The 23,699-nt window shown below is 36.8% G+C and overlaps 1 protein-coding gene and 1 non-coding gene across 2 annotated transcripts; one reads left to right on the forward strand and one right to left on the reverse strand.

The window, feature by feature from the left end:
* Positions 1-556: 556 nt before the first annotated feature.
* Positions 557-660, forward strand: LOC125217304 (U6 spliceosomal RNA). The gene has a single exon (XR_007175717.1). It is a non-coding gene; the product is annotated as a U6 spliceosomal RNA (small nuclear RNA).
* Positions 661-1,587: 927 nt separating this feature from the next.
* On the reverse strand, positions 1,588-12,493 carry LOC125215646 (protein MICRORCHIDIA 6-like). The gene is made up of 20 exons (XM_048117129.2): positions 12,181-12,493; positions 8,278-8,523; positions 8,002-8,076; positions 7,869-7,903; positions 7,513-7,591; positions 7,306-7,395; positions 7,166-7,241; positions 5,733-5,811; positions 5,072-5,200; positions 4,858-4,956; positions 4,609-4,710; positions 4,361-4,498; positions 4,141-4,233; positions 3,603-3,654; positions 3,403-3,514; positions 3,086-3,312; positions 2,861-2,976; positions 2,601-2,683; positions 2,432-2,474; positions 1,588-2,291 (listed from the first exon to the last, which is right to left on the reverse strand). Exons 2-20 carry the CDS (start codon positions 8,513-8,515, stop codon positions 2,169-2,171), a joined length of 1,989 nt encoding a protein of 662 aa, XP_047973086.2. The 5' UTR covers positions 8,516-8,523; positions 12,181-12,493; the 3' UTR covers positions 1,588-2,168.
* Positions 12,494-23,699: the final 11,206 nt, after the last annotated feature.

The raw sequence follows: 23,699 nt of genomic DNA on the forward strand, positions 1-23,699 counted from the left end.
ACAAAAGACGTTCCACTTGTGGGACGACAAGGGATTTTAGGAGGTTTTGCTTTGTATGTTAAGTGAAGAGATAAAATATAATATTTATATTAATGTGAGAGAACTTTTTCTAACAATGTAAATGTGACATTTTTAGTAGGACAAACTAAAAAGTAAAATGAGAAATCTTTTATGGGACCGATGGAGTGGGAGATGATCAAAACAAGTATGTGTTTAAACCCAGAAATGAAGCCCAAATCTTAGCCCTAGGATTAGATAATCTAATGGTCAATAATTAACCAAATATACGTAAGGTCATAATTAAACACTTTTAGGTCATATTAAAAGATTTTGGTTTAATGTCATGTTAAAATCATTTTAGGTCATGCTTTGTTAGTATGATCTAAAAATAGACTACCCATGACATAAAAATGTCATACGCATGATATTGTTCTGCGTTTGTGTATTTAAATCTAGTTTTTCATAGATTAAAACCCCGGATGGAGTAGTTTATTTATGCTACTATTATTTTAAACTATTGATTTTGTAGCTCTTTATGGGTAACTAAACGATAGAAGTCCCTTCGGGGATATCCGATAAAATTGGAACGATACAGAGAAGATTAGCATGACCCCTGCGCAAGGGATGACACGCATAAATCGAGAAATGGTCCAATTTTATTTTTTTTGAAAGAAATATTAAAAAAAAAAAAACTAAACGATAGAATTCTAGAATTTGATTATGTTCTTTTAATTATATATTTCTGATATAATATTATGGTATTATTTTTATCTATTATTGTGGGATAATGCATATGATTTTCGGACAAACTATTAGATGATCAAGTGGTAAGCTATGGAATCGAGAGAAATAATGTGCTAGACAAAATAATTAACATATTATATCAATAAGACTTAGAGGTTTGAAATTAATTAGTGAGGATGATGGAGTAGTCTTAAGATTATTCTAGAGACTAGAGTTACTAGGCACTTAAGTGTAATCAATATCAAAAAGAGAGATCGAGAAATTTTAAAAATGGGAGGGCTAAAAACAGGAATCTCAACAGGATGATATTAGATAGTATCATGGAGATGTAGGTTGATTCGAGCACTATTTGTGTCACCGTGGTGTAAAGAAGTTTGATAGGTGTGTTGCTTTATATTTATTGAAGATCTCCAATTCTCAAGGATCTCATAAGAAGACTTCCGAAAATTTAAGTTAATTCCCAAATTAAATTTGATCTAGATCGCAGATAGACGAACAAAAAATCAAAATATAGAGAAACATTATGCTTAGAAAACCTTTCTAAATCCTAAACCCTAAAAAAAAAAACCCTAGGCATATTCTGGTTCCAAGAGGGAGGCCTAAAAATCTAATTATTTCAGATCTGCTGTTGCTTGTGAAGTTACATTCTAGATTATATTTTAATTTCATGAATTAATTTATAAATTTTGAAAATTATCATATGAGATCTTAACCAATCGAGAATCTTTCATATATCCCTAAGCAAAAATATGATCGAATTTGCAACAGTAGATTTTGAAAACGAAATACTGATATTTAAGTGATTATTTAGCTTAATAAGTTCACATAAAGACATTGAATGCATGTCAAAAAATGCAATTAATTCATATAAAAGAATATAAACCTTAATACATGAATTCTATAAATTGAATTACTTATAAATTTAGATTCTACAAAGATTGGCCGACTTGCGATTTCTCCACGCGTTCTTCGAATCTTCTGACTTGCACCCTATCTCCAAATACAATCTTTTGTGTGGGAGAAATCCTATCATACTACATACCAATAAAACTTGGACATGAAAAGAGAGAAACACCCAAGTGTTGAAATGGTGCAATTTTCGAAATCCTCCAAGTGTGGGAAACCCAAGTGTTGAGATGGTGCAATTTTCGAAATCCTCCTAGTGTTCATTCTCTCACAAAAATTTACAAGAATGGAGACTAGAGCTCATTCTTTCACCAAGTCTTCTATTTACTGAGTACTCCTTTCATCCCATTCAAGATGTCCAGCCACTCAAGAATGTGGACATCTTGAGTGAGACGGAGGAAGTATTATAGATTAGACCAAAGATTCATGGAGATTGGACCGGACCTCACCTATTGGATTAATTCCTACAAGTACAACACATGATAATACAGCACATGATAAAAATATCAGCAAAATGATCAGACATGTCTCAGTTCCCTGTTTCCCTTCTCCCTTTTCACTTTCTCCAACACTTTGGATTCTAGAAGCATCCGAGCATACTCGCGACGTGCTTCTTCAATTTCTGCCTTGAGTTTTGTAATCTGCATAGACAAGCAAAAAAATAAAGTCGATCTCTAATTTGAGAAATAAAGAAAACACATAACCCTGCAATTTCATATCCACAACAAACCAAGAGGATTAAAAAAATATTCAAAATGTCAAAATTACAAAACATAAATACCTTGAGATTGAGTTCTTCGTCTATCGCTTCATATTCTTTGAACCTGAGATACAGACAGAATTCTGAACTCACAACCACATAATTTGATATATCATTGATTATGTGATAAAATTCAAAGTCTCCTTGGACGTCACAACAAAGTACATTAGATCTATGATAGAAGACTTACCGGGCGCAGAGGTTTCGGTTATCTTGAATTATCTTAGCGGCTTCTCCGTCTACTTGGAATGCCCTGGCAGGACAAATAGCACGCTGCATCGAGGAAATAACAGATAGCATCAAGTTTTACAAGCCGGGAAGGCTTTGTTATCGAAATATGAAACACAAAGCGATTAAAGATATCTAATCGCATTCAAGGACCAAACTGCACTGATATGGTCTATATAGGTTCTAGAAGTTGTTACAAAAGATCATAAACGACGAAAGCACCTGTTGTACATTTCCACTGTGAGCATTATCAACAGATCTCACCCTTGTGCATCCCATCCTATTTACCCTTCCAGTCTCCACAACTTGCTCATGTCTTTTCCTTTTGAGAGCTGCTTCTGTGCAATGTCAGTTCACAATGAGTTTTTTACCATAGCAGGCGTACTTCAGTAATGAGATTCAAATATATGACGAAGGCTCAGACATCAATATATTCTGAGTTCTTACCCTCTGTGCTCTTATGGAAGGACGGCAAGGAGATTCCAGATGCATCTTTTTTAACTCCAGCTGCCGATGATGCTCTTACACCAAAAGCACTTGAGGAGTCTCTAGTCAGCACGACAGGTTGATATATACCAGGTCCACAATTTGACTTAGGAGTAGGTGCAACTTGATGTGCCATTGGTCGAGGGATTTTCTTAGCTTGATAGCCAATGAGTCCACAATGGTAATCCCTGCCAAAGCAATTATAGCATCAAAGGTATGAGCCATCCAGGACAATATTCATTGCAATTTATAAAAAAGCCTGTAAATTGATCACTAACCAGTATTCTTGTGTCATTTCTTTTAGACGGGTTTCAAGCTTTTGGAAGACTGGAGTTTTCTCAAAATCCTGTTTATTGTGAGTAGGCTTAATAAAGTTTGCTTCCAAAAGCCCTGTTATGCCAATAGGAAGTTGTTAAGCATCAAATTTTTACATTTCAGAATAAATATACACTTATATGGAAATATATGGAATTCTTACCTACAACTCCTCTGCCTCTGCTGTCAGAAAAGGTTACAACATGCCAAAATGGCTGCAGCAAAGAGAAACAAAAATGGGTTCAAAATGTGGGTAGATAAAAGTAACAATAGTTCTTTATTTCATCTTTGATTCCTTCTTTTTCTTTACTTGGGAAGAATTAAGAATATCGCAATGGCTTTGTAACTTATAAAAAGTCTAGAGGGATTCAGGACAGATTGTTGGCAAAGAAATGGGTGGGTGAACACAAATTTCCTAACAGATATTATAGTGCCAGAAATAAACAAAAGAAGTATTGTGTTGGCCTAGCAGTAGAGTGGTTAACGCAGGAGGCCAAAGGTCTCAAATTTAAGTACACAATGGCATGGTCTTTAAATTTAATGTTGCAATTACCAAGGGGGTGGAGGAAATAAGAAGAAAGAAATAGTAAAAAATGGTTGATATGTTTCACGAAGAACTCACACTAGCTTTGCTTTCATTTTAATTTTATTTCTGGTAGGAACAATATCTAAAGATTGATTAATTAAGTAAAAGCAGTCACCAGTATCAGTCTATTCTTGTGGTAGACATTAAAACCATGTACATTCACAGCTGGAGCTTCCTTCAGGAAGCCAATCGTAGTGATGACCGATTCCTGCGATCAGTAAAATTAGGATACCATATCTCAGTTAAAAGGCCATGCAAAACCATTTTCCTGGTGAAGTCTTGGTTAATTGTATCTAAACATTCAAATGCATGTTTGAAGAAAATAAAAATCATACCTCAACATTTTGAGGTTTATACCGTATGAATTGCGGAAATTTGAGATCACTTCCAATGTTATGATACTCAACAATTTGTCCACGCAATACTATGCAAAAGTTCCCAGGATATTGCAAGTATAAAATAGATAAATATGCCTGCATAAAATAGAAGGCCAAGTATCAGCAAGTATTTACACTTTTTTTTTCTTTTTTTTTTGCAAGTATTTACAGATTTGTGCAAATACAAATATCTGGCACAAACTTACGCGAAGTGAATGCTTAAAACGATTAGCAAGATGCTGTTCGCTTGCTTTCATCTTAGAGGAAAATTTGGCATTTTCTCCAGTGTCCCAACAGATACGAATATCCTGATATATAAAACTCAAATGAGGATGCAAGGAAAATCATATAAAATATTACCTAGTATGCAAATAAAAAAAGGAGAACTGTACTGCAATAAATTCTATCAAAACCATAACAATAAATCCATTCATAAAATGTAGCAGTCAAATAACCTCTGGGTCTGACTCAAAATCGAGCTCCAATTTTCCATCATCATTCTGCCATAGATTGTAGACTATTATCTTGGTACCATGAGAGCCAATGTCGTCAAACTGCAAGATAGAAACAAAAGGAGATGAACAGGTTTAACATTAAAGATGTAATACTATTAAGTATTAACCAATGAAACGCATGGAGATGCATTATTTCCCTGGATACTCTACATACTTGGTTCAGAAGTTCGGCTTCTGTCGTAAACGGAGACCACTCTAAGAGGATGGAAAGATTTTTATTTAGATGTTGTTCATCGTGTAATGAATTCCATGTACTTGTATGTGAATCAAACTCATAATCAACCTGCATTGCAGAGGAACCAGATCATTAAAGTATGTTTAGCACATATTAATCCGAAAAATAAGCACCATGAATAAAAAGTAATACAATTGGAGTCTTGATAAAGGAGTATGTTTATGTATAATAGAGAAAGTTAAAAAGAAAATTATGTCTTCGAATTGTTTCCAAGTTTGTCAGTTTGTGCCAGGTAAAGTTTCAGCATGATTATAGGACATCCAAAGACAAATACAAGTGTAGAAATAAAACTAAATATTTCTTATAAAGTGATTTCAGAATAAAACTAAATATTTCTTATAGGATGTTGAATTTCAGAATAATCACTATTAGTTATGGCTATTTCAATATTGAATCCTGAACTAAGGATTTTAATAAAAACATCCTTCACAATTCATTGAAGACAATAAAAGGAAAATTATTTAATTTTATTAACATATAATTCCAAACGAATTTTCTGCCAAAAGAAATCTCTACAACTAGAAATCCTTTAAACATTTATATTATGTAGTCCAACTTTTAACTGGAAATAAAGACTCACCATTGGGACAACTATTCTATCCTGGCCTGTTTGCGTTAAAAATGTATAAGATAGCAAACCTACACTTTGCGTCGATTTCCTGGTCGAGAAAAAAAATAGTGAACAAATCATATAGTCAGAATCAGCACAGAGTGCAATGCCAAGTATGCATGAAGATGGCATATCCTAGCTTCTCTAAATAATTTATTACTTACCAATTTGAATATTGAAAACTAAACAAAAAATAAATAAATACATTCACAAAATTATCAGTTTACAATAAAAACTGGCGTAGATTACCACTAGCTGGAAGATAGGTTGAAGATTAGTTTTGGTTGAAATTAATGTTTATTTCTAGTTTACTTAGTTTACCTTTTACTTTAACAGTCTTGAGTAAATAGTCTTCTACGATTAGTTTTTTTCCAAGTTTGAGACTTCATAATGTATCCTTATATATCCTTCCTTGAGGTTTTAAAGGATTATCATGTGGGATTATTGGCCTTTTTGAGGATCCGTTTTCAGTTATATATTTTTCTGTTTTCATATACCTTTTGTTACTTTCGTTTTGTTCATCCACCTTTACCCTAACAAATCAGTGAGGAGCAAGAGGAATCTAAAGAGAAGATTGTGACAGGGTCTCAGGATGGTTCAGTGTATCTGAAAAAAAAAGAGTAACTTCAATGAAATTTTTCTATCTGTTTAATGAAGTATTTGAATTGTATTTTTAGTTTTAAGTTTAAGACTAAAGTCCAATTTTGGTCCCTTACATTTGCCCTAAAATTCTTTTTGGTCCCATACATTATGTTTGTGACCTTTTGGTCCCTAACATATTGTTTTGTAACTTTTGGTCCCAAACATATTGTTTTGTTTTGGTTCTGTTAAAATTAACAGTCAAAATGTTTAATAAATTTAATAACTTGATTATAATCTATGACTAAAGTCCAATGTTGGTCTCGTACATTTTCCATAAAATTCTTTTCGGGTCTTATACATTGAGTTTGTGACCTTGTTTGGGAGCAAAAGGTACCAAAACAGTATGTTAGGGACCAAAAGGTCACAAACTTAATGTATGGGACCAAAAAGAATTTTAGGGCAAATGTAAGGGACCAAATTAGACTTTAGTCTAAGTTTTAACTTTGCTGAGTCTTAGGAAAGACTTGTATCCATTTTTTCTCGGTTTGATTTTTCATTATCTAATAAATGGGCAGTATATTAAAATTAGATTCCTACTAACACCATTTCCTAGAAACTTGTATCTAGATAAGTAGACTAGATCCAATCCCTTCAGAAAACTAGTAGTAACCATAAGATCTGTTTCAAGGGTAGAAAAAAAACAAATATACATATATACAAAAAGTGTACGCGAAATTTTTTGGACAAATAAACCAACAAATGAAGAGTGTCCATGTAAAGATATACTAAAAATAACTCTTAAACAAAGAAAGCAAAGAAACCTGTCCACCATGGAGCGGCTGAAGACCACAACATCAGCCCCGAGTCTCATAGAACTGGTCTTAAACCCATTCCCATCTGAAAAGCTTCAAGTCAATATCTTACTTTCAAGTGAAGAAATAAAATAAATTTTTATACTCACACTGTCCTGTTGCAGTTTTTGAATGCTTATCAGAAAACCCAAAACTAATGCAACGCCGCATTGCTTCAGGGTTCATTCCACCACCATTATCTAATAAGAGAAGTAAAATGACATTGACGTATCACTCATACTTATCAAGGGCAAGGTGTGAACTTAGACATCGAATTACTATTATTTTCATAAGTCTGAGTTTGAGATATTAAATACCTTGAATTAACAAAGCTGTAGTTCCATCCCTAGGATTTGAGGTCTTATCCACGACAACAAAGGTGGCCCCATTTTGTATCTATCCATAAATGAGACATGGAATACAAGAACAATACAAATAAAATTATTACTTGTGAAAACAGCAGAAGATATATTTCATAAGTGAAGATGCTTAAATATAGCAGGTCAAATTAATTCAGAACCTACAGTCCTACGCTGAGGATGCTTAATCTTTCTCTCTACAGAACCAATAATATAGTTTAGAGGTTTCTAGTTACCATCCTAAACAAAAGACGACAATATAAAGACAAGATTTATAATGACCAAAAATAAAATAATGATAGGTAAAAGATTACCTCGTCAATGGAATTATCAAGCAGTTCTGCCACAGCTGGTAACATGGCACAGGTATAAGAGGAATGAGAATATGTAAGATGCACAATATGATATAATTAGGCCAATATAGGGAACTATATAAAAGATGCATACCGCCAAAGGCCCACTTGTGAGAAGTGGCATTAGAGTGAAGAAATTTGGGGTGAATATGAAGATAGCCTGTGCGATCTGCCAATTGAATAAAGAATCCATGATTACCATGTAAAGGTGATAAAAAGACTACATTATCTTCAACTTCAATGACATTCATGGGCTATTACACCCTAACTATGCATGCAACTGCACAAGTTTGAAACCTTTTGCAGTTCACATTTTAGTGTTATGACGATTTGAAACTAAGACCAACTTAAAATATAGATGGAAAAGTACTTTGACATGCTGGCTTAGAAATAAGCCTGTCCTCATAGTCTCCAGCTCTCCAGAACTGTCGACAAATAGGGGCAGGAGACATTGATGATGTCGAGCAAAAGCCTGAATCATCAATTGGAGAGCACTCATTGTTAGAAGCCCTTAAAACAGTCAATCTTCCGATATGTTGCTCCGATTTAACAGCTTTCATGCCAAGCTCTCCATGACCGTGGTTGGTATTTAAGTTCATGGAACTCATCTTAGAGACTGGAAAATGAAACACAAGTCAATCAGTTACCAAATGTACCATGAATATTTGTAGATTTACTAACGGGGTAAGTTGATGAGATAAAGCAGGACTTAAAGGAAGAGAGTAATAAGGGAATCAGATGACAAATTAAACCGACGTAGAAAGGATGGCAAGAAGACCAGGATGCAATCTAACTTGAAAACTAGGAAGAAAAAACAAAATAGCCGTAGATATTTTTACACATTTGTAACACCACGACTTTTTCTATCATTTTATTTGTTCTCAAAGACGTCATTTGTACAACCAAATTTTTTAAAACCCAAGTTTTTAAAATCCATAAAATAGACTCTTTCCATTTTTAGTCCATCCCATAAAAATAGTCCACTTTTATTTTTGGAAACTTCTTTCACTGTAATAAGGTGGTCCCATCCATCAACATCGTCCAATAACTTTTCCTTCTCTCTTACATTACCATAGCCCGTGCGGTCACATTCCTATTTTTATTGGACGGAGGGAGTATACACTGATAAACTCATTTGTAATGCCTTGGAAGGACCCACTAACAGCTCCAAAAACCACCTATGCTAATACGAATCCCACATCGGATCCACATGAAAGTGTTGAATAGCATATACATGGGAGTTAATCATTTACCTTTGACCGTGGTTTTGAGTTAAGTTATGGCTCACTAGCTTAGGTATTAACAATTTGGTGTGGTGAAAGGTATAGGATGGACTCCAACATATATGATATTGCACACTTCCACGTGAAACAATTGTAGGAATTATATCAATACACTCTCCTTAAGAAGTAAATGTCCACAATGGGCAAAGTGGCAAACTAAAAGCCACAAGCCCACATATTTGGTGGCACCTCTTTGGTCACACCTTTGGATAGCCCTTTCTGCAGATGATTCAGATACACCAAACATATAAGAAGCCCTAAATTAATCCAAAATCATAGTCAAAGGTAAATTGTTGACTCCTATGCATATGCTACCCCACACTTTCAAGTGGAACCAATGTGGGATTAGTATCAATCCATCTCCTTTTGAACCGGACATACACAAATGGCATACACAAGGTGGCAAACCCAAATAGAAGGCCCACAATCCATTTGTTGCTGTTTGGGCCCACATCTTTGCCCTAAACCCAGCCTAAAGGCCCAAATGACAACCCATTTAGGCACAACAGCCCAAAATCCGACCTATTTTTATAATCGAGCCTTTTTAATAGGGTTATATGTTTTCCATTAGATTTCCACCTCCACATATACACAAACCCTACTTCTTATCCTCCCCCGGTCGCCTTTGTCAACCTCTAGGCCACATCAACCTAGATATCGCCATCGAGATTACCGCACCTCCACCAAATTGATAATCATATAAGCTGAGGGGCCTAACTTAACCCAAAACCATTAGTAAAAAGTAAATGGCTGAGTCTCACATCACCACTTATATGTTATTCCACACTTCCATAGGGAACAAATGTGAGATATATATCATTTTAATGATTCAATAGTGAAGCGAATAATCTTAAGGTGGGATTCCACATCCCCTTAAGGTGGGCTAATAGTGAAGTGAGTAATCTTAAGGTCAAAAGTCTTCGATCCTTGCCAATCAGACATGGTTCTTCAAGTGGTTCCCTAAACCCAGCCTAAGGGCCCAAATGACAACCCATTTGCATGCTATTGCACGAGAGGAGGATTGATACATATATCAACAAAGATAGCGGATGATATGAACCATTGGTCCAAGTTTTTTTTTTTTTTTATTTTACTTGCGTTGGTTCCAATTTTAGTTCAATAAAAATAAATTCATATCAAACCTTGCACTATAAAATTTCAAAGGTTTATCGGGTAATTTTTTTCTAGACTAGTCCTTCTAACTAAATTGAAAATCCTACTCCCTCCGTCCCAAGATTCCCTCCATCCCAAGAAATATGACCCCTTCCTTAGGCTGCACGAGATATTATATTTTGTGTTAGGTGGAGAGAATAATGTAAGAGAGCGGAAATAAAGTAGAGATAAAGGGGTTTCTATTTTTAGTAATGAGTCATCTTAGGTGGGATGCAAGGGGAAATAAAGTAGAGATAAAGGGGTTTCTATTTTTAGTAATGAGTCATCTTAGGTGGGATGCAAGGACTAATTGATAGCAAATGCACTATTGAATTCCTCTGGTCACCATATTAGCACAAGGGTCATGCTCCAACTGTAGAAAAGCTAAATGTTGTTATATCCAAGCAAATAATATGTACTTCTTAAATGAGAAGACTACTCTCCAAAATCCAAAGAGAACAAACTAAAGCCTCTCATTGTTAGATCAACTACAGATATTAACCCATGATCTATGCAGCCCATAGCCATAAAGGCTATGGGAAGTTCAATTGAAATTAAAAAATCAGACTAGACTAATGTGTTCACTTTGGTCTTAAGAGCAAAAACAGATATATATTCAACCTTATTTTTTGCAACCAAAAGTTTAGTTGTGACTGTTTGTTAAAAAAAAAAGACCTAGTCAAACTAACTTAAACTCTAAAGATTTCATTAAATATTCGCCTCACCAATATCTAATTCCCAACTACCAATCTACTTTATCATCTTGTTTTAAATCTCTCCCCCAAACTAAACTCTAAGGATTTCATTAAATATTCGCCTCACCAATCTCTAATTCCCAACTACCAATCTACTTTATCATCTTGTTTTAAATCTCTCTCTCCCCCCCCCCCCCCCCAACCACCCCCATACATACACATCTAATTGTTGCATACCCATACTCTAGGACAACATTCCCCTTCCTCACCCATGACCCCTCAATCTCTTCTTGTATCCTCTCCAAAAAAATGTGAATTGAGATTTAATTTTCATCTTTTCACAACATACTTTGTCATGAGAAACAGCTCATTGTTCTTCTCACAACTCATCGGGTCACACCATCTATCAAACTTAGGTCTAGAACAAGAGTTTTGGTTGATTCAATCAGTCTACTTCTTCTCGATGGTTTTGATTCCAATTGTGTGCAGATATTTTCTTCCCTACACCACCACAGACAAGAGCCCTTTGCTTCCAGCCATGGGCATCAGTGCTAGGGAAGTGGAAGGTGCGGGAGCAGTCCAACATGTAGATTAACATTAATTATAAAATCAAACTAACCACACCAATTAATTGCAATTCGGTTTGGCTCAATTTCAGTTCTTAACTTCTAAGTATAATACTCACACCGTCCCTGTGTAGAGACGTTTCTTTTCTACATGGGATTTAAGAAAAAATTGTGCTAAAAGTGAGTGGGACAATCCAAAAAGGAATACGACTCAACTACATAAGGACAACATTAGTCAACAAGCCATAATGCCACAAAATGAATCTCCAACCTAGAGCCCCTGAAAGCTACATATCGCTAATTCTCAATAAATACAGATATGTGAACTACACTGCGTTGACAATCTTAACCAAGTGCATCATTAGCTAAGCAAGGAGGAAGAAGCATGCCCAACAATATTGTTTAACAAACAGAAAACAAATAGCTGGATAGTACTGAAAATAAAATTATGATATTACTTGTTTGAGTGGAATATATATCAATCGACAAAGCAATTTTGAAAAAATAGACAACAAATTAGCAACCAAAAATAAACATTGAAGCAATGATAAGATTAACTGAGGCCCTGTAGCAATACCTCGAAATCCGCAAAGCTCGAAGCTGGGTTTAATTCGGAAATAATGGAAGAACTTCTTCCCAAATTCAGCACCAACAACTGAAGGTTAGGATCCTCCAAAATGAAGTTCCCTAACCAAAGTGGAATCCTCTTTGATTTTATTTTTCCGAAGGCTTCTGGTGCAATTCACAGAGCCCTTAGTAGGCAAAAATTCGAGCTTCGAGCGGGAGAAGAAGAGGTGCTGCCGCCAGATTGAGCTGAAATATTTCGAATGCAATCTGTTTTGAATTGAAATGAAAAGAGTGCTTTTGAGAAATTGAATTGCCAGTTTGCTGCCACTTTCATAGTCGGTCAACAATTTCAATTAATAATAATTTCTTCTCGCATATAAATAAATTTGAATAAATCTTTAATCAAATTTAAAAGATAAAAGTTAAAATCAAATCTTATAGATTTGATCTAGATAAACTTTCTCAATTCACAAAATATATTTCCATTTGAACAACACAGAATTTTAATAAAAAATTGGTAAAGTAGAAAAAAAGAAAAAAATAAGTAAAGTAAGAGAGATAAGGAAAAAAATAATTAAAATATGAAAGATGTGAAAAAAAAAATATGAGACAGAAACATTCTATTTATAGAAGTGAAGGTTTATTAGAAAAGTATTATCAAGATAAGTACTACCTAATCTTTAAGATATACTCCCTCCGTTTTATAGTAGTATAGACATTTTTTTTCGGCATGAAAATTAAGAAAAAGTAAGTTAAGTAAGTTAAGTAAAGGAAGAATAAAGTATGAAATAAAAAAGGTAGTGATATGAAGATAGAATAAAGTAAGAGAAAAATAAAATAAGTGAAAAGAAAATGTAGACTTTTACTAAAAAATAAAATGACTCCACTACTATGGAATGTACCAAAATGACAAAATGACTCTACTACTATAGAACAAAGTGGGTATTTGAATTAGGGTTTAATATATCCTACATCTAATCTTGAATTTAAGATTCGATTTTATATAAACTAGTGTAACACCCGTGCTATACACATATATTATTATTATTTTTATCAGTTTAAATTTTAAAAATTAAGGAATATCAGTATGTCATAAACATAATATAAATAGATATGTATACAACAATAATTTAGTATTATTACAAAATAAAGAATAATTGAGTAAATTCACAAATAATACTACCATACACTAGCGTTGTTTGTGATTAAAAAAAAACCTGAAATTAAATTAAAATATGTATATCAATTTTATAAGGGTTAGAATTATAGTAAATATAAATTTTAAGTATATAAAACAATATTCACATAGAAATAGAAATATATAAAAGTGAGTATATTATCTAGAAATAGAAGATAGAAAATATAAATTATAGTTTAATTTATTTATCTATTTCACTGCAATAATATACTGATATTATCAAATTGATAATCTTTTATTCATTTAAATATTTATAATTAGATTCTTATCATTATAACGTCCATCATACGTATGCAAATTTAAAGTAAATATGAAACCCTAAGCCTTGTATCCTAAATCCTAAATCCCAAACTTATATTCAAAAAATAAAAAATTAAAAACCTTATATCATAATAATTGAAAAAACCTTTTTGATTTCCTTAATCTTCTTTCAAAATCTTTTCACTTCCTCCATTTTATTTATAATAAGAATCTTTTTGATTTCTCTCACGTAGGACATAATTTTATAATAATTATATGACATTTATGTTAACTTTTTCAAAAGCTTTTCACTTCTTCCATTTATTTATTATAAAAACCGTATAAATATTAAAATAATATGCTTGCATGAAAATCTAAAATCATCCAAACAACTATTTACAGAAAAATAAATCTCGACATAAAACTAATCAAAAGTCTGAATAAACTCTACTTAAAAATTTCCTATAGAAAAAGAAATGGAATCATAACAATGACGACCTCATGTTCTTTATTAAAGAAATGGAATCATAAAAATGAAAGCTACTCCTTCCGTCCCAAGGATGTGGTTGTATCGTCATTTTAAATTGCTAAAAGCTTGATGTTTAAATGTGATTGTTACAATTGAGAAATGAGAAAAAAAAAAAAAAAATTGAAAATAAGGTTTCAAAACCCTCACTTTGTGCCCACCGGAGATCGTCGACGAAGGAGGAGCTGGGGGGCAACGGCCGGTCATGATCGCCGTCCGGTGACAGCCCCAGTCCAGTGGGAGCACGACAGGCGGCGGTTCGAGCAGACGGCGTGATGCACTTTTTATTAATACTAAAAATACCTGCAAGTATACATGATAGATCTAGTATAGCTATATGATAAAGTTAATTTTATGCATTGGTTATGAGGTTAAATTCAGCAATTTCCTGGGTCTAACACAGCTTTTAAGTCAAGTGTGTAGAAGAAACAGCCAGATCCAGGAAGGAAGGGAGGAAATCACCTGGTGAAGGAATCTGGCAGGAAAGTGAGCAGAAGAAGAAGAAAAAAGTTACCAGACGGAGGAGATTTCTAGATGGAAGACAAAAAGGAAAATTCAAGAGAAGATTCTAGAAGATCAACTCCACGCCTATAAATAAGAGCACGCAATACACCATGAATCATCTATCATCCTGCTCTTAGCTCATTTTTCACACTTCTACACACACTTAGGGGTTACAGAAATTATATGGGGTCGGGTTCGTAGTTAGAGTTACCGTTGTGTACCACCGTCTCTACAGGAGGCGAAGAAACAATTTACTGCTTTTAGTTTTAATTTCTGCTTTGGAATTTCTCGAGTCTTCGCTGTTCGAAGCTCGGCGTTGTTTTGCTGAATCTTTGTTGAATTCGTAATCGTTTAACTATGGAAGTTTATTTTCTGTTTTCGTTTTATGTTTACATTGATTGTTGCTTTACTTTGGATGTTTTTCGCACTTGATTTTGTTTTGTTGAAGTTGGCTTGTGTTGGAATTGTAGTTGATCGGTTGGATTTGGTTAGATCGGAGTGATCGAAGATGAAATTTGCCATGGTTTGTTGTGGATGGCTTGGATCCGGAGTGGATGAAGCATTTGGCGTCAGATCTGTTGAGTTCTGCATGGTGTTGAGTTTTAATTACTGCTTCTTGTTTACTTCGTCTAGCTACTGTAGATCTGAGTATTTTCCGGTGATCTGTGTTTTTCCGACGATCGAATCGTCATGTTCTGTTTTAATCTGGGTTGTTGCTCTGTTCTCTTTGTGTTTATGCTTGAATCGGTTGAAGATATGAAGATGGATGTTAGTTAAATGCATTGATAGTTATTTGCAGCTTTTCATCTGTACATTTGTTGTTTTAGGAAATGGTCCCCACGGTCTATTTTTCATCTGTCTAGTCAGTTTAGGAAAGTTTTTCACTAGGTCTAGTAAATTTCGTAGCTGAAGTGTTACTGTTTAAATCTCTGTTTTCGTCATGCATGCTTCCGTTATGTTTTCATTTTCCTAGGTCTTGCTGTTAGAATAGATCATTTGCATTTCCCGAGTCTAGTTAAGTTCTCAACCCAAAATTGCATGGCAGTAGCCAAAACCCTTTTCCAAAGTCTCTTAAACGCCTCCTTACGCTTCCATCTCTGTGGGATTCGATCCCTACTTCGTTATACTAGGTTTTAGTATCGTGGGTTGAGGGTTTTGAAACAGAAAAAGATTGTGTGCCCAACGACCGAGGATTTCAAGGATTCCTTGAGTTCCTAGACCCTGTGATCTTGCGGATTCTCTGGATCTGAGAAGTTTGACCAATATTTAAAGTACACACATCGATAAAATTGGACGTTCACTAAAGGTCAGTACCGGGATATCGTACATGGGGAATAAATTTACAAATTGTCTATCACATACTCAGTCTCATGTACTATTTGGACACACAGTTGAGATTTGATTAAACTAAGAAAAACAGAAAATAAAAGCAAGTAAAGAAAGCAATTAAATGAAAACAGTGAAACAGTTTCGCAGTTTGCAGTTAACTTGGTTTGAGAAAACAGATGAGACAAGCTCGTGATTCCAGCTTCCAAACCTTGAGCCTCTGTTCATAAACTGAAAATAAAACGGAAAAATAACAAATCAAAACTATGTACGCCAAATCACTCTAAATTCAAACGAAAAATACGCCATCCCTCCCCGGCAACGGCGCCATTTGATGGTCAGACTGAGAGCACAGTACATATCAAGTATTTCACAATCTTCAGGTCAAGAGGATTCACTAGATCATAGGGTCTAGGAGATCATAAACTGGACAGACTCTGGTCGTTGGACTCACTCTCAAACAACTCTCAAAAACCTCAACCCGCTACACTAATAGCTAGTATAGGTAAGTAAAGGATCGATCCCACAGAGAAGAACAAGACACGAGTCAGAATCTAGAGGACTTAGAAAAGGGTTGGCTACTGCCACACAACTATGGGTTGAGAAACTAAACTACTAGACTTGGGAACAACAGATTTACCTATTCTAACAGCTAGACCTAGGAAACAGAAAAGACAATGTGCGCATTCATCTTAAACAGAGATCAAGCATAAATTAGAACTTAGCAACTAAACTTACTAGACCTGGTAAACGGACTTCCTAAAACTGCTAAACTGAACGAAAACATGCAAAGGGGACCATTTTCCCAAAAGAGAAAGGTACGGCTGAAAAGCTGCAAAGAGCAAGTGACGAATCTTCTGACTCTAACTAACAATGATCTTCATCTCTTTCAACAAAATAAGCATAAACATGTATAAAATAGAGTAACAGAACTGATCGGAACAGAGCATACCGGATCGAACGTCAGAAATTACGATTAACCGAAAAATAAGCAGATCTACATTACTAGGTCAAGTAAACAAAGAGAACAGCAATAAAACATCCATAACCATGCAAAAATTCACCACCCTGTTTCAGATCCATACGTCGAACGCTTAATCCACTCTGGATCCAAGCAATCCGAACTCAACAACGATTAAACCCATCTCCATCAACTCTGATTCAAACAATTCAAACATAAATCAACTCTTATCAGCAACAACGCAACCACAAATCAACTCCGATTCAACAAGTTAAATGTGAAAAGCATCCCAAATTCGTAAATAGCATCAATCAACATCGAAGTAAACTAAAACGAAACATAAACTTCCATAGCCGCAATATTCAAATGTTTAACATAGAATCAAAAGACGTCGATCTTCTAGAGATGAAGTCTCGGCTTAAAAACCACAAAAATAGAATCTAAAACAACAATTGTATCTTCTCCCCCAGTGAGGACGGTGTTACACCACGATATTCCGACTAAACCACCGATGAAACCCCGAATTACCCCAGTCTATCCAAGTGTGTAGAGAAAGTATGTGCTAAAGAATGTGAGCTAAGAGCCAGTGTGTATGGTGAGGCGATCCCTTCTTTTGATGAGTGCTCCGCTATTTATAGACGAGGCTTTGGTCTTCTAGAGTCTTCCTTCTCTTGAATTCTCCATTTTGCCCTTCCTAGAATTCCTCCCAGCCTGCTTTACTTCTGCTTCATGCTCATCTTGGCATCTCCTTGGTCAGGTAGAATGTTGCTCTTTCACTCTCTTTTTCGCTTGATTCCTCCGCCTGGTAGATATTACTCTTCATTCCCCAGACCTGGCAGATTCTCTACACACCTGAACTTAAAACATGTGTTAGACCCTGGAAATCACTGAATTTACCCCTATAACCGATTTATGAAATTGGCATTGTCAGTGACATCATAAACAATGTCCAAAATATAAAAAACCCAAAATTCAACAATTGTAAATATAAGCAAAAATAAACTCCCACCGTTCGAAAGCACAAAAGTGTTACGGCTATATCGAAATTAAACCTTTCTCCCATTCATATTAACTTGAGGAAGAACCACTAGTAATCACGTCCGAAGTAGTTGATAATGACCCAGATATTGGATCGTTGAGCGCCCATCTGGATGGTGAACCAGCCCAAGCCATAGTTGTCACACCAGCTCGGGATTGACATTAAGACAAATGTGTTGTCGGTGATGCCACACTTTTATGGACGAAAGATCGACCACCCTTACGAGTTCCTTCACGAATTCTGCAAGCTGTGCAGTATTTAGAAGAGGCCTCAGAATGCTACTGAAGAGGATTATAGTTTGCGTGCGATTCCATTTGCACTAAAGGGTGAAGCTAATACATAGTTGTTAAGGCTGCCGGAAAATTCTGTCCGAAACTGGGCGGATTTCAAATCGCTATTTCTGGATAACTTTTTTCCTTCAAACAAGAGGAATGCCCTCAAGAAGGAGATCTTAGCATGCAAGCAGGAATATGATTAGCCCCTGAGCCTTTACTGGTCGCGTTTCAAAGGTTTGCTGGATGCATGCCCCAACAACCGAATGTGTGAAGTAGAGGTTTACAACATCTTCTATGAAGGAGCGTACCCAGAGTCAAAGGATCTGCTGAACTCTTCTAGTTGTGGGAACTTTACAAAGAAGCGTGTGAGTGAAGCCAGGGAGATTTTAGGGAGGTTGATGGATTCTAAGAATGCATACGACTCTCCGCTTACTATCCTTAGAAGGGGAACCTTGGATGTAGCGAGCGTGCAAAGTGAAGATCGAATGGAAGCTAGGATGGACAGACTAGAGAAGACGCTCCTAATTGCCATGGGAAAAGGAAATCCACCTGCTCAGGCAGATAAGACCAAACAGTTACCAGGTCCAGAGGAAGGATATCAGTGCTATAATACCCAAGGAGAGGGGGAAATCCAAGCCCAAGTAAATGCAGTTTGAAATTGGAACCAGATAACCAGAATACAAATTGGAACCAATGGAAGATTAAAGATGCCCCGTGGAGGGACAACCCCTGTTTCAGGTGGACTAAATGGAACCCAAAACCCCCCACCACAGAATCCTAACCCAGCAGAAAATCAACAGAACTAGCCTAACCGAAATCAAGAGGGACAGAATCATCAATCTAACTGGTCAGGAAGAAATCAAGAAGGATCAAATTTCCTACAGAACTGACCCCAGAAATCAGGAGGGGCAGAACAATTGGGGGAATAGGAACCAGGGCAATCAGCCTAACTAGGTCAATAGGAACCAGAATCAACCCTCGAGTAACTACGTCCCACCCCACCAGAGAAACAATCAGGGACCACATTCGAATCATGGAAACTTTAACCTGGGCCACAATCCAGTCAAACCTACTCAAAATAGCCCAGAACCATTGATGACATGATAGGGATCTGCTGACATCATGCTGACTAATAACGACTTAGTCCACAAGTTGCAAGATGCGGAACAAAAAGGCTGCAATGGATATGTTAGCTAAGCAGATTTCCCAGATCGCCACCTCTTTGAGTGAGATGCGTGGAAACGAAGGGCGAATTCCCGCCTCGGTTAAACCACCTGACAGAGCGAACATCAGTCAAATAACGTTAAGGTCAGGGCGAGAATACAAAGGTCTGACCATGAAAATTGATGAAGGAATACCTCCTGGGATAGATGAATTGACCCAGCAGAAGAAAGATGCTGGAACAAAGGAAACAGGAGCAAGAGAGGATGATCTCCAGAAAAGCACCACTTTGGTATCCTGAACCATTTTTCCTCGACCCGGGAACTGAAGAGAAAATTGAAGAAGAAAGCAAGGAAACTGGTGAACTTTCTCTAGGGGAGACCAGTAAAGCAGCAAAGTTGTTCCCACACCGAGGGGAGGCAAGAAAGAAGAAAGATGACCTTGTGGATTTCATAGAAATCTTCGGAAGGCTGGAGATAAATTTGCCTTTTCTACATGAATTAAAGTTGCCCACCTTCAGCAAAATCATCAAGGAATTTATCACTGGGAAGACCAAACCAAATGGAAAAATTGTGATCGGCGAAAGTGTTTTAGCTGTGATGCGAAAGAGGAGGCTACCGTTAAAGAAAACTGATCCAGGTATGTTCACACTACCTGTTGAGATAGGTAACTTGAATGTGGAGTATGCCATGTGTGATTTGGGTGCCTCAATAAATGTTTTACCTTTCTCGCTTTATAAGAAGTTTGTGGGGATAAGGTTAGCGGAAACAAAAGTAGTGATCCAACTTGCTGATAGGTCATGCATACATCCAGAAGGTGTGTTAGAAAATGTGATAGTTAAGGTGCATAACTTTCTGTATCCAGCCGATTTTTATGTGATCAAGATGAATGAGAATGAATCTACTGGGTCCAGTGGAGTGCTTTTGGGAAGACCGTTCCTACGCACTGCCAAGAAAATAATTGATGTGTTTGATGGAACCATATATTTGGATTATCATGGAGAAAAATACAAATTAAACATTGATGATGCCATGAAACAACCATTAGATATGGAAAATTTCCATGCTGTGGATATCATTAACCCCTTGGTCCAGGAATATCTTGAGACTGAATTAATGCAGGAACAGATTGAACATTCAGGGCTAAGTCAAGTTGTAGAAAGAGAGGTTGCAGGATGGTGTGAGACGTTGCTGATGCAAAAGATGACGGATGAGGAAAACAATAAAGCAATCATGGCATTCGGCCAAAAGCTTGTCTCAACCGAATCTGTCTGCTCTGCTCAGCTAAACAGTTCGAAGAAGTGACCGACTTCGGGGAGATAGCAGCAAGAAACATAGAGTAAAATCCCTTGCCCCAGGAAGCAATCACACCAAAGAAGGAACTGAAGAAGCCACCTCAGAGTCTGAAATATGCTTACCTAGGGGACAATGAAACTTCCCCGGTCATTATAAACATCCAATTGACGGGAAAGCGGGAAAAAGAATTATTGGAGGTGCTGAGAAAGAATAGGAAAGAGGTAGGAATTAGTCCCGATCTTTGCATGCATCACATCCGACTGGAAGAAGGTGCAAAAGCTCATCGAGACCCGCAGAGGAAACTGAATCCAAATATGAGAGAGGAAGTTCTAGAGAAAGTATTGAAACTAGTGGCCCTAGGTATCATCTACTTAGTTCCAGATATTGAGTGGGTCAGCCCAGTACACATGGTACCAAAGAAATCTGGGATACAAGTGGTCAAGAACGAGAAGAATGAGCTAGTGCCCACAAGATTAGTCACAGGATGACGTATGTGCATCGAATACAAGAAGTTAAATTCAGCCACGCGAAAGGATCACATTCCCCTGCCCTTTATCGACCAGATGCTGGAGAGGCTGACGGGAAAGCAATACTTCTGTTTCCTTGATGGGTATAGCGGCTATTTCCAGATATATGTTAGTCCAGCGGACAAGGACAAAACCACTTTTACGTGCCCTTTTGGTATGTATGCTTATCGGCGAATTCCTTTTGGGCTCTGCATTGCTCCCGGGACTTTCTAGCGATGCATGATGAGCATCTTTACAGATTTGTTAGAGGAATGCATAGAAATATTCATGGACGACTTTACTGTTTATGGAGATTCATTTGAGTTATGCTTAAAGCATCTGGATGTCGTGTTGAGATGATGCGAGGAGAAGAATCTTGTCCTTAATTTCAAAAAATGCCCCTTCTTGGTGCCTGAGGGCATTGTCCTAGGCCATGTATTTTTTGAAAGAGGAATTCATCTGGACAAGACAAAAGTGGATGTTATCTTGAAGCTACCACATCCGACAAAATCAGAAGGAAGTGAGGGGATTCTTAGGTCACGCGGGTTTCTACAGAAGATTCATTAAAGATTTTGCAAGGATTGTACAACCTCTTACCTGCCTGTTGCAGAATGACGTTGAGTTTATCTTTGACGAAGCATGTCAAGAGGCTTTCCAACTTCTGAAGGACAAGCTCATATCAGCACCTATAATCCGAGCTCCGGACTGGAACTATCCTTTTGAAGTAATGTGAGACGAGAGCGACTTCACGGTCGGAGCAGTGCTAGGGCAGAAGATCGTTGGATAAAGTTACATGATCTTCTATGCTTCAAAGACCCTCAATCAGGCCCAGAAAAATTATGACACTACAGAGAAAGAAATGTTAGCAGTAGTGTACTCGTTCGAGAAGCTCCGACCATACCTATTAGGGTCGAAAGTGATTGTGTTCCCAGATCACGCAGCCATTTATTACTTATTAGCCAAGAAGGAATTGAAGCCAAGGCTAATTCGCTGGTCATGTTGCTTCAAGAGTTCGATTGGGAGGTTCGAGATAAGAAAGGCACTGAGAACAAGGTAGCCGACCACCTCAGCAGGATACTTCAAGGAGAAAATGAGGAAGATGTACCAGATGTATTTCCAGAGGTACCTTGTGCTGAAACATACCAGACCTATTAGTTGGGCGGCAGTGTTAGATTTAAATGGCCCAGGAGAATCGACCAAGGGAAAGTGCACACTGAACAAAGAACCTTGGTTCGTGGATCTGGCAAACTACTTGGTCACGGGAGAATTACCCAGTACTCCAGAAGTTTCCTAGGCCCAGAGGATGAAACTCAAGAGCGAAGCTAAGTATTATTTCTGGGACGATCCATACCTTTGGAGAATGGGATCAGACCAAGTAATTAGGAGGTGTATCCCCGAGTGGGAGCAAAAAGATGTTCTGAACCACTGCCACGCATTGACATGTGGTGGTCATTTTGGGGCAAGGAAAACAGCGCGCAAGGTCTTAGACAGTTGGTTTTACTGGCCCACGCTAAATAAGGATGCTTTTGAATTCTGCCAAAATTGTGTTCGATGCCAAAATTGTGTTCGATGCCAGCAGACCGGGGGAACATCTGTGAGGGATGAGATGCCGCAGATACCTATCATTGTGTTTGTGTGCGAAATTTTCGATGTGTGGGGGATGGACTTTATGGGCCCCTTCCCATCATCATATGGGAACACCTACATACTGGTAGCAGTTGATTATGTTTCGAAATGGATAGAGGCCAAGACTACAAGTACTTGCCAGTTAAAGGAAGTAGCTAAGTTTCTGAAGGCCAACATATTCAACCGGTATGGATTGCCTTGGGCAATCATCTCAGATCAGGGGACCCACTTTTTCAACAGAAAAATATAGACCTTGATGAGGAAGTACGGCATCCACCATCGACTGTCCACTCCTTACAACCCCGGGCAAATGGCCAGGCAGAAATTTCAAATAGAGAGATTAAAACAATCTTGGAGAAGACTGTGAATCTATCAAGAAAGGACTGGAGAGTAAGAGGCTTGATGACGCCTTGTGGGCCTACAGAACTGCGTTCAAGACTCCTATAGGGATGTCACCTTACAGACTTGTGTTTGGGAAGATGTGCCACCTCCCGATCGAGGTGGAACATAAAGCTTATTGGGCGATTAAGTAGTGGGGTTATCTTCGGGAACTTGCTAGGTCAGGTAGATTACCTACGCAATCTTGTAAATAGTTAGATAATATTTTAATTTTATATAAAAGAAAAAAAATCCAAACACAGTAACAAGTTGTTTTTTTTCCAAAAAAGATTTTCTAGAAATCGGGCATCCTTGGCAGACAAGTTTGGAATTTAAAATATATGGGATTCACATCCCCTTGACATGGTTGCTCAATTTCTTACATTTTAGTCTGTTTTTTTTTAGAATGTGAGAGCAAGAACTAATTTCAGAGGGGGGGAAAATTTTGCGGTTTATAGAAAAGGGGGGCAGTTTATAAAAAATTCAATACTCAA

Source organism: Salvia hispanica, chromosome 3 (genome assembly GCF_029641045.1).
Source record: "Salvia hispanica isolate PSC_SH4W2 chromosome 3, Shi_PSC_v1, whole genome shotgun sequence".
Classification (NCBI taxonomy): Eukaryota; Viridiplantae; Streptophyta; class Magnoliopsida; order Lamiales; family Lamiaceae; genus Salvia; species Salvia hispanica.

Coding starts and splice junctions, on each gene's coding strand:
- LOC125215646 (XM_048117129.2), bottom strand. CDS start 8,515: ATGAGTTCCATGAACTTAAATACCAACCACGGTCATGGAGAGCTTGGC. Junction 7,592..7,868: donor TTGATAATTCCATTGACGAG/GTAATCTTTTAC, acceptor ATTTATGGATAG/ATACAAAATGGGGCCACCTT. Junction 4,957..5,071: donor AAGCCGAACTTCTGAACCAA/GTATGTAGAGTA, acceptor TCTATCTTGCAG/TTTGACGACATTGGCTCTCA.